The 12,415-nt window shown below is 42.2% G+C and overlaps 1 protein-coding gene across 1 annotated transcript in view; it reads right to left on the bottom strand.

Annotated features, from left to right (window-relative positions):
* The window catches only part of slit1b (slit homolog 1b), a 59,930-nt gene that overhangs the window by 24,116 nt on the left and 23,399 nt on the right, over positions 1-12,415 (bottom strand). The window contains exons 4-5 of the mRNA XM_079690903.1: positions 10,412-10,483; positions 10,247-10,318 (exon numbers count right to left, since the gene is read on the bottom strand). Of these exons, the coding sequence (XP_079547029.1) occupies positions 10,247-10,318; positions 10,412-10,483 (144 nt within the window). The remainder of the gene's footprint in view (positions 1-10,246; positions 10,319-10,411; positions 10,484-12,415) is intronic.

Here is a 12,415-nt window from a genome sequence, read left to right as displayed (position 1 = left end):
AACTGTCAACTCCATGATTTATTTCTCTTTCCATCATCCATCTACAGGGGAGCAGAGCGCTTCATTGAAAAAGGACAAAACAATGGAGAAATAAAATAAAAATTCAACATGGTGATGTTTGACTGTGATCGTCCGTTTTCTCTCACTAATGTCTGTCCTAGTATCAATCTAAGTTTAGTGCCTGACTATTTGAGCAGTTTTTCTTCCCATAATGCTTTTCTGTCTCTCTCACTTGCCTCAAATCAGTTACTTCCTTTAAGCCGGCGTCACACTGTCCTGAAATTGACACAAGATGGACACACGATAAACGAAATGTTAAAATTCGGCTCTGATCGTAACAACATCGGGCCATTCGTGAGGGCATGTTAAGCCATCGTATGACCGCCGGTGGAGTTTCTCAGGCTCCGGCAGCAACTTTGTTAGCGGTGGCAAAATCTTTGGCATGCCAAAAAATTGCAGAAGGAACTTGCGAAGGTTAATTTTCGTGTTGAATTTGTGTGTTCTTTTTGCCCTTCGTAAGGCACCCGTGAGGGCATCTTGTCAAATCGTGTCATCTTCGTCTTTACTTCGGGTGATCTTCGGTGCCATCGGGCATTTTTCGCCTCACCAAGACAAAACGAAGGAAACAAGAAGCTGCCCGATTGTCTTAGGAAGGCAACACGACAACGTGAAGCCCTCGCAATGCCGTCATGTAGCCATCGTATTATAGTACAATGTGTTCTTTGAAACTGAAAAGGATACTACATTGTTTTTGTTACTTTCGTTGCAGTTCTATATCTTAAATGTCATTTACGTTAACTTCCTGTTTTATTTAGATGCTTTTATTTTTGAAGGCGAGTTTACGCTGTTGACAGGAAATTGTTGTTGCTATGGAAACAACATGACGGAGTGTGTGGTTCGGGTGCCATCGTGTGGCCTTCTGTAGGCATCGTAATTGCTTTGGCTGTTGATTGGCTGTTGACCAAATTCGGGGCCATCTTTGTGCGAAATTCACAATTCCATATTCTTGTGTCCATCTGGTGTCAATTTCAGGACAGTGTGACGCCAGCCTTAGTAACCTACCATCGCACAGCGGTACCAAATCATTACTGACGGCTCAATTGATCCTATAAATTAATGCAGGCTTCTTTTCGACATCAATGTAGTGGTACGTTACTTAAATTGTGAACAAAAACTGGTGTGATTGTGGTGTGTCCACCAGAGCAACCAAAATCGCTAATCGTTGCACAAATTCCATCATGTAACCCAGATGAAAAAAAATCTAAGGTACAGAAATGATTTGAGACATTACATTACATTGCATTTAGCAATTTACACTTTTATCCAAAGCGACTTACAATAAGTGCATTCGACCAAGAAGATACAAACTTGAAGAAAACAGAATCATATAAGTACATCAGGTTTCATAGAGCCAAACATTTCAAGTGCTACTAACTCAACTGGCTTTAGATAAGCCAGCCCTTTATTAGTATATAAGTGCTTTGTTAGTAATTCTATCGCGGGAAGTGGAGATGAGTTTTCAGTCTGCGCCTGAAGATGTGTAAGCTTTCTGCTGTCCTGATTTCAATGGGGAGCTCATTCCACCATTTCGGAGCCAGGATAGCAAACCCACGTGTTTTTGCTGATGGGAACTTGGGTCCCCCTCGCAGTGCGGGTGCAGCGAGCCGTTTGGCTGATGCAGAGCGGAGTGCACGTGCTGGGGTGTACGGTTTAACCTTGTCCTGGATGTAGGAAGGGCCAGATCCATTCACAGCATGGTACGCAAGTACCATTGTCTTGAAGTGGATTGCAGACATCCACTGAGAGATGTCAGCTAGACAAGCAGAGATGCGTGCGACGACCTGGGTCTCTGAGCGGGGAAAGGACAGAATGAATTGGGTGTCGTCAGCGTAGCAGTGGTATGAAAAACCATGCGGGCTAATGACTGATCCAAGCGAGTTTGTGTACAGAGAGAAGAGGAGGGGACCAAGAACAGAGCTCTGAGGGACCCCTGTAGTTAATTGACAAGGGTCAGACTCTGACCCTCTCCAAGTTACCCTGTAGGTGCGGTCTTTGAGGTATGAGGTGAGGAGGGAAAGTGCAGTGCCTGAAACTCCAAGTTCTTGGAGAGTGCGAAGGAGGATCTGATGGTTCACCGTGTCGAATGCAGCAGACAGGTCCAGAAGGATGATGACAGAGGAGAGGGAGGCTGCTTTAGCTGTGTGCAGTTCCTCAGAGACAGCGAGGAGGGCAGTTTCTGCTGAGTGACCTGCCTTAAAACCAGACTGGTGCGGATCCAGAAGGTTGTTCTGATGGAGATAACAGGAGAGTTGTTTAAAGACAGCGCGTTCAAGTGTTTTAGACAGGAACGGGAGGAGAGAGACAGGTCTGTAGTTTATAACATCAGACGGGTTGAGAGTGGGTTTCTTTAGGAGAGGGTTTACTCTTGCCTCCTTGAGACTGTTTGGAAAGTGACCAGAAGTTAGAGAAGTGTTGATGAAATGGGTGAGAAACGGTAGAATATCAGGAGCGATAGTCTGAAGGAGGTTTGAGGGGATAGGGTCCAGAGGACAGGTGGTAGGACGGGCAGAGGTAATGATGGTAAGAACCTCACTTGGAGAGAGAGGGGAGAAGGAGGTCAGTGTGTGGGTGAAGGGAGGGTCTGGTGACCCAGTGGTGAGTAACGGCCCGTCCACACGGCGGTGTGCGTTGAAGCTTCAACGCTTCTGCCCATTCACTTTGAATGGGGTGACGTCACTCTTTGCCGGACTGCATTGTGGGAGCGTTGCTTCGCTTTGCTCGCGTTGCTCGCTTCAAAAGTTGAGCAATGTTCAACTTTTGAAGCGTCAGCCAATCAAATCATATGCCAGTACAAGCTCTAGCCAATCAAACCGCGTGCTTGTGTGTCCGGGGCGGGAGATTCATGTGATTGGTTGTTGGTCGAGCTTCCGACACGCCCGCCGGCAAGCTTTAACGCACACCGCCGTGTGGACGCTGCGTAATGGTGAGTCGGAAAAAGAAGAGCGATATCATCAACCTTTTTTTCAAAGTAGTTAACAAAGTCGCTTGGAAGAAGGGAGGAGGGGGAGGGGGCTTTGGGGGGGTCCAAGAGGGTGGAGAAGATAGAAAATAGTTTTTGGGGATTGGAATAGGAAGAATAGATCTTATCTTGAAAGAAAGTGCTTTTTGCCTGAAAGATTGAAGATGAGAAAGAGGAGAGGAGAGCCTGATAGGTTAGGAGGACGTCACAGTGTTTGGATTTCCACCATTTCTGCTCAGCTGCCCGTAGGATGGTTCTGTTAGCACGCAGTGCGTCATTTAGCCAGGGAGCAGGAGGGGAATGACGAGCCTGCCGAGATGTGAGAGGACAGAGAGAGTCCAGAGAGGATGAAAGCGTCGAGAGGAGACAAAGCTAATCGGTCGTCTTTACTTTGGACAGACATAACAGGGAAGATCACTGTTGCTGGTCTAACATACCAAAACACACCCACCCACCCACCCACCCACCCACCCACCCACACACACACACACACACACACACACACACACACACACACACACACACACACACACACACACACACACACACACACACACACACACACACACACACACACACACACACACACACACACACACACACACACACACACACACACACACACACACACACACACACACACACACACACACACACACACAGGGCTGTAGAATAACAGCTGAGCAGGTTTTTTCGGAGGGGAGAGAGGTGTCTTTCCTCGCCACAGATCCTGTTATCCAGCGTGAAGCTGTTGCCGCACGCAGCAGGGAGCGTCCTGCATTCCCAGCTTTGGGAAAACAAAAATTCCGGGGAAAATCCTGCTCCTGTGTGTTCAGGGATGGCGGATTTGAGCCCTGGAGATAATGTAAATATAGAAACGCATGCATGTGCAAATGGCCTGAACACACGCAGGCATATCTGCTGTCGGCTGGAACAAGCTCTTTCTGTTTGTAAGGTTATAGCACGTGAAGCACTATTTGGGATGAAGTACATTTGAAAATACCACAATGAAACATAACATCTTGCATGTTTCTTTTTCTTTTTTGTATTTACCCTGAACCAAATGGCCACACGTGTTGTAAAGAGATGACACAGAAACGTATCCCCAACTCTATTGAGATTGTTGGCACTCTCAGCGCTTTGCTTTGATGGCACATATATTGTATTGCATGTGCACTTTCATCAACCTTGTTTTTTATCTGCACCATGCAACTGATTCATCCACGGTACACTACCTGCCGACTATCTAGTTAACTGAGGTGCAAGCATCTAGTAGTGCTCTTCAATATGTCAGTGAAAACACTTTAAGGGAGCATGAATGGAGTCCTGACATCTGATACGGATTCATGAAGTTATAAAAAAAAATGAAAATACAAGAAGAGATGAAGACATTTCACACGCCTGTTAACCTTTCTGCAGATGCTTTTTATTAACATCCCAAACATCAGGTTGTGATAACGGCTGCCCGACATGTTGTTTCAGCATCGACATATGGCAAAATGGGCGATAGTCATATTGCAGGGCGTGCAATGTCAAGTAAGGTTCATTAATGCATCACTAAGATGTTCTTTACAGAGTATACGTGGTGGCTACTAATTTATACATCCAGTTAGTGTATGTGCTTTGGAATTAATTATTAAAAGCTTACATTTGACTGCTCTTCAGGTTTAAGCAGAGGACACAATCAGACACTGCAAATATCTAAATGCATCCAATCATCTCACAACACAGTGAGACAGCAGACACTTATTACAACTGCAACAATGCAATAATGGCCCCCAGGAACACACAAAAATGTTAAATGCATATGGACGGACATTCTTTGTTCTCACTTTATCTCACACACAGACAGCAGACACTATAAATAACCATCTAACCTAATCACATACTAAAAAATATAGCTGGACAGATGTTAATGTAAGTAATTAGCATGTGTAAATGCAGTCACACAGACACACAACAACTGAAAATGATACTGCAAATGTAAGCAATTATCACACACACACACACATGCTCACACACACACACACACACACACACACGCTCACACACACATGCTCACACACACACGCTCACACACACACACACACACACACACACACACACACACACACACAAATAATCCTCCAGCGTGCTCTTCCCCTCTCTCACAGATACAAACAGACAGGCACACACACACACACACACACACACACACACACACACACACACACACACACACACACACACACACACACACACACACACACACACACACATGCTCACACACACACACACACACACACACACGCTCACACACACATGCTCACACACACACGCTCACACACACACACACACACACACAAATAATCCTCCAGCGTGCTCTTCCCCTCTCTCACAGATACAAACAGACAGGCACACACACACACACACACACACACACACACACACACACACACACACACACACACACACACACACACACACACACACACACACACACACACACACACACACACACACACACACACACACACACACACACACACACACACACACACACACACACACACACACACACACACACACACACACACACACACACACACACACACACACACACCTCCATCGTGCTCCTCTGCTCACACAGTAAATTAGTCGGGTAAACGGCGAGGTCACGTTCCGGGTTAGCCTGTATACAGCCGCCGCTAATTAGCCTCTCAGATGCCAATCAACTGCTCTAATGAGGACAGCTCTGAATGTGTGCCTAACGAGAGAAACTCTTCAAGTGTCTGATGGGAAAGTTACTGTAACCGCACGGACACACTCGAAAAAACACATTAAATCAAACCTGCACTGAATTTCCAAGTACACTGTCACGGTGGATTGGAATCAGAGAGGTCTTGTTAGAGTATATGATGTTCAAACAACAAAAGAAATGTAGATACTGGACGCTTTGACTTGATTTTTTTAAATATTTCATAACGTGTACTTTTTCACCAAAATAGGGTTAAAAAAACTGCTACCATTGATACATTTTTTGAATTGGATATGTTTGCTGATTTGTTATATTATTCGACACAAACCAGCAACAGCAAGCCATTCAAGCTAAAAAACTGAAGCTCCACATTAAGCAGAAATGTCATAATAGAACGTATTAAAGATGTCAGAAAAAAACAGATACTAATTCTGGAGTAGAGTTAAAAAATGACATTATTAGGTTATAGTTTTTCTTTTACAGTGACTTGGGTACTTTCAGAGACAGAACTAAGAGCATCTCGTCTTCCCAGGCAAGGTAGAAAAATGTATTTCGGACATCGTTAACTCACTTGTGGCACACCCATTGATGATGCCACGTGTGATCAACACATTTGTGACGAAATTGGCTGAAGGGAAGCAATTTGATGATAGTTGCTAAGTGTTATTAGCCAGTAGTATTTGAAGTGCACAATAAAAAAAAATCCTGGCGCTTTTCTCGTCCAAAGCATTTCCAACATGCTCGTGCATTTCCCATCATACAGTACATATTTAAAAACATTGCTCCATAGTTTCTAATAGAGGTTAATAATTCGACATGGCACTTTAAGAACATTTCACACGGGATCACATTAAGATGTTTGCAGCTTAAACATCAATATGTCAGATCACCGCTTTGCATGGGGCACTGTTTATCCAGCATACATTGACATTAACTTTTATTTTACATGTTAGCATTATTTCTCCTTAAAAAACTAAATTGACAGGAAGTAGCATGAGTCCAACAAACTGTGTGTCTGAAGGAGTAAATCCCATTAGCGCAGCGTTCACTAGCTGAGCAGACAGTTCACCTCCAGGTCAAGGTGAGTGTGTGTGTGAGTGAGACATTAAAACTACACTCCCATAATTCTTGCGCTCCCCTGGGCTAAAGGGAGGGGGCACTTCACACATCCAGGCAGCCTCTGGGTATCATCAAACACACAAAGGGCTGTTACAGGGTGTGGAGAGAACCCTTCACAAAAACAGAGGCGTAAGGAGAAGAGGCAAAGAGGGATGGAACATTGAAAAGCTGACAGTAAAAAACGTGAGTGTGTGTTGCCTGTATGTACATGTTACATGATGCAAATGAAGGAAAGCCATTACAGGAATGCACTAGTGATTTTGAAATGTTTTCCTTCTGTAAATGAAACTGCATTTCGTTGAGAAACCCTCTGACCCAAAATCACGATAAATGTATGATCTGAAATTCAGCTAACTATTGAAGAAGGGAAGCGTAAATTGGCCAATGAGTAAATAAATAAATCAAACAAGCGATCCAAAATATTTTCTGGAGATAAATGAGGAAATGGTGAAACTCCCTTCCCTTTACAAGACAGTACATCAATCCTGAGGAGGAAGCTTTGATCATGGTGACGGAAGAAACATTGAGCAGATGTTGATTAAACTGTTAAACCTGACTTATGACTGTATGAAGAAATTCAACATGATATAGGATCTTTAAATACAGCGGAGCATACAGTAGTCCCCTTTAATAGTACATGGCTATGACCTTTGCCACACAGTTATTCACCAGGACCACTGTACATACGGGCAGCAGAGGACATTTACAGTGAACCGTTGCAGCCACTCACACGCAGCAACCAACATATGATCGTTAGATGTGTGAGTACATAAAATAGGATTAAAAGTCTGAACTCCCAAGAAATACAATTCTATGAACACACTCGACTATCAAAACACAAGAAAGATAGATTTGACTATAAGCAACTAATTGATATGTAGGGCGAAGAATGTAAATTGAAGTATGAGAGGTAATTTGGCTGAAGAGAGAAAAATGCACAGAAACAAAAATAAGCTGTGTGTGTGTGTGTGTGTGTGTGTGTGTGTGTGTGTGTGTGTGTGTGTGTGTGTGTGTGTGTGTGTGTGTGTGTGTGTGTGTGTGTGTGTGTGTGTGTGTGTGTGTGTGTGTGTGTGTGTGTGTGTTTCCGAGGCACACCAGGCTTTATAGAGTCCATCAACACAGCGGGAGGAGAATAAATCACTCCTGGTGGAGGAAGTGCTAATGGCTCTGAACTGCTTTGTGTGTGTGTGAGTGTGAGTGTGAGTGTGAGTGTGAGTGTGAGTGTGAGTGTGAGTGTGTGTGTGTGTGTGTGTGTGTGTGTGTGTGTGTGTGTGTGTGTGCTGATTGATCGAACATGCCAAGTCCATCTCGGCATTCCCTGATGGGAGCCAGAGTGTGAAATTGCCAAAAAGGCAAACAGCAAATAATCAGGACAGACACACACATCTACAAATGGACCAACACACACACACACACACACACACACACACACACACACACACACACACACACACACACACACACACACACACACACACACACACACACACACACACACACACACACACACACACTTTCGTTTATGTATCGCTCTCAGACCTTGTCTTTATCTCTCTATCTCATACAAACACATCCACTTGTTCATCCGCCCCTTGCTTCTGTAATTAGTTGTACTTTCCAAAGCTGTTATCCACTTTACTCCCTTTGAGGAAAAGCAAGAGTGTGTCTTCGTAACTGCACATTTTTCTGTCAACCACTTCAATGAAAACACTTACAAACACACACACAGGTCCAAAAAGACATCAGTGTCATAAATGAATCAATCATTGAGAAAAGTTAATTAAAGAGTGTTTGTTTTTCTTTCCCTCTCTGCAGCCGTGTTTGTGTGTGTGTATCCCGGCGTCTCCAGGCAGTAGCAGATACATTCCCCGTGCTGCACTACAAACACACACTCACAACAAAGACTAGAGAGCAGCGTGTGTGTGAGCAGCGTGTGTGTGAGCAGCGTGTGTGTGAGGGACGTTTAGCCGCATAGTAACCAACTGCTTCCAAGCTTGCAGTTATTAAAGCTCTGTGTGTGTGTGTGTGTGTGTGTGTGTGTGTGTGTGTGTGTGTGTGTGTGTGTGTGTGTGTGTGTGTGTGTGTGTGTGTGTGTGTGTGTGTGTTTAGTTGTCAAATTAAAGTGTTTAGCTGCGCCTCCCGCTCCTGTGGGATTGTGGGAAGTATTTGCGGTGCCTCTGCTGTCCAAAGGGAGACTATGTGAAGAGTTTTCTAGGTGAGAGAAATGGGTCAATGTTTGATCTGAAAACTGGCAAGCACTAAAGCATCAAAAACAGTCTCTTCTGTACATGACATGCTTTTTGACTAATTTCAGTAGTTACAAAATATAAATATATGAGCTACTTTAGCGCCAGGGTATATAGAGTGTATAGACTGTAAGGTGTAAGATTATTGTGGGTTTATCGGGTTTTGGTTCTCTTAGAATTCAGATTGAATGTACCGTTTTAGAAAAATCATTTGGTACAGTTTCTGATCTTCTGCTACATTTCGTCCCCAAAGTCAAAACTAAACATGGAGAAGCTGCGTTTGCTGTTTATGCTCCAAATATCTGGAGCAAACTCCAGGAGAACTGCTGCCTTTTATTGAATCTAATAACTATTCATATCCTTTACTACACAGTAGCTTTAAATCATGTGTTTTAAACATGTCAGATTTAGCTTGTTTAAATGCTTTTAACGTGTCATTTTGAATTGCGTTGTTTTTTAAATACACTTGACTTGCCTTAAATTTACACACAAAACAAAGTGGTTGAAATATGTAAAGAAATGGAGAAAATGCATTATGGCCTTCTTCCCCATCTGCGTGCTTTTTAAAAATATATATTTATACAAATACCCTCCACCTATCTGCTGACACAACAAACATAAACATGCTATTCCTCACCAGAGTAGAGCAACCGCAGTTCAGGCTTCAAGGGGCGTCACATAGTCCTCCTAAATCCAATAAACTAAATTGGCTACTTCCCGTGTTCTAAAATTAGCCCCCGCTCCTCTCCAAACGACAGTAAAAATCCATGTTGGCAAATAAAATAAATGAGGTCAACGGCCCTTTGGCAGGTTGCTGAGATAGACCTACTTCACCACAAAACACAGAGCCACTGGCAGATAAACCTAAAAGTTCATTTAGGACCCTGTTACTCCATCAGCCATGGCATTATATGTTTAGTTTGAACTGTGAGAATCAAATATATGTATTTTAAATTAGAGCATGCAGCAACTCGAACACCAAGCACAGAAATAATTGTTATTCCAGCTATCAACAAAAACTGGCCAAATGCATGTTGATGCTAACTTCGGGTCGGTCTACAGAAATGCGTCATCACTGCAGGACTTTAAAAGGTTGAGAGTTAAGCAGAGATGTTGGACACTTACAGTCGAGAGAGGAGTTCGTTCTTCTGAAACAGCAGCTCTGGAAATTGGCTGAGATGGTTTTTATTGAGGCGACTGGAGGGACAAAGAAAACACAATCGATAAGTTAATGTTAAAGTCTGTTCAGTGGACATGCATGCACATTAATGTGAGTGTGTGTTCTCTCACAGTCTCTCCAGCTCCTTCAGCTCATCAAAAGCTCCTCTCTCCACGTTACTGATCTGGTTCTCCATCAGATGACTGCAATCAAAAAAAAACATTTTAAAAACAAATATTAAAATGACACTAAAACACATTGAGAAGAAATGCAATTTGGAGAACATCACAATCAATGTGTTAGTTATTATTATTATTATGTATTATATTTTGTCATTCTTAATGTATTATTGTGTTTTTAATGGAATAGCTATTTGTCAAATTATAACTTTGTTCCTTTTATAATAATATCAAATCAAATCAAGTTTTATTTATATAGCACGGTTTTTGGTGGAGCCAAAGTGCTGTACAGTAAAAATACTTTGCAATAAGGACACTTTACAACAATTATATATATAATAGCTGAATGGTTTGCCATTACATAATTGTCCTATTCAAAGACTTTAAGCTAAGTATAACATCAGGATATATTACAACAGACATCAGTGTATATAGGAAGGTAGGAACATGTGAAGTGTGAAAAAAGGATATGGACTCGAATTCCAAAGATGTAACATTTTTCCCACTTTTCGAATTTTCGATCTTAAAATGCCGGGTCGATTATCTTCCCTGGAATAAAACAGTGTTTGGTTGCATCTGTTAATAACATGTTTCTTATTGAGTTTAAAATAAATCCCTGCAGGAATGCACTACAGCTTCTTCTTCTGCTTAGTCATCTTTTCCCTTCTGTAGTAAAAATGTATTTTTTTTATTTCCAATCAAGAATATTTAATTCTTGATTTGACAAAATGCTACTTATTATGTAAAAACGTCGTAGCAGCATCTAGCTATATTGGGGTGTTACAGGGCCGGCCCTGACCAATTTGCTGCCCTAGGCAAGATTTTAGCTGCCCCCCCCCCCCAAAATGCAGACACTCACTATGACCTGCGCATGCATGCACGGTTGTGGCATGACCACCAAAACAGGAATATATGGACACAAGATGTGTGTAAATGTATTTAGTATCCTATCCATTTGAACATGATTTAAGTGAGGGGTGGACCTAACCTCCTCTTGGGGGGTCCGGGGGCATGCATCTTCCCCTGGGAAGATTTTTTTTTTTAATATTGAAGTTAAAAGCATCAATCTGGTGCACTTTGAGAGCAACATTAAGAGATCTATGGATACATCTCTCAACACCCAGATGAAACAGAACTGTCAGCAGATTTTATTTTTATTTATGGTTATTTTACAAATCACTCCCCTTTTAAACTGTATTCTATCAATAACAACTTTTTTTTACTGTCATATAGTATTTTATACTATAAGAGAATAGATGAAAATCTATTCTCTTATTTTTGTATAACTATAATGATCATTTAAAGGTGTGCCTTTACCTCACTGAGCTGAGGTTATCAGAGCCTCTCAGTCTTTCAGGAGAGAGCTCTCTAAAGCTCTCCCCCCCCGCGGCCGCTTACACAGTAAATTCCAGTGTTAATAAAAGCTGTATACGTTTTTTGGGAGTTTGATTTATTTTAAATTAACACAAATACAAAATGAAAACCTATAATTGCACACTAAAACCATGATTTCAAAAAAAGAACTATTTCACATAAACCTCTGGTTTTTACTGGGGCTGGGGCGGTTCAACTTGATTTGGGGGGGGGGGTGCGCCATAGTGTATGGGCGCTGTACACAATATAGGCGTAGTTCTGTTAGTATAAGATAATAAGATGGACTTTGTTGATCCAAAATCGGGAAATTGTGTTGTTATGAAATAGAAAATATAAAAAATTTTTTTTAATTTCTAACTTTTTATTTTTTATTTTCGGCGCCCCTCATTGATTGATGCGCCCTTATTATTCGCCTATACTGCCTATGCCAAGGGCCGGCCCTGGGGTGTTATAATAGACAAAAAAAGGTGATTTCTGACACCTTGCAAAAAAAAAACTGAAACTAAAACTCTGCTTAAAAATACATCTTTACCCTCCTATTAATCAAACTGGAAACCCAAATCCCCATCACTCATTGTGTCT

This window comes from Notothenia rossii, assembly GCF_949606895.1.
Source record: "Notothenia rossii genome assembly, chromosome: 1".
In the NCBI taxonomy this organism is placed as follows: Eukaryota; Metazoa; Chordata; class Actinopteri; order Perciformes; family Nototheniidae; genus Notothenia; species Notothenia rossii.
The sequence above is the reverse complement of the archived record's forward strand: the minus strand, read 5'-3'. Positions and strand labels throughout refer to the sequence as shown.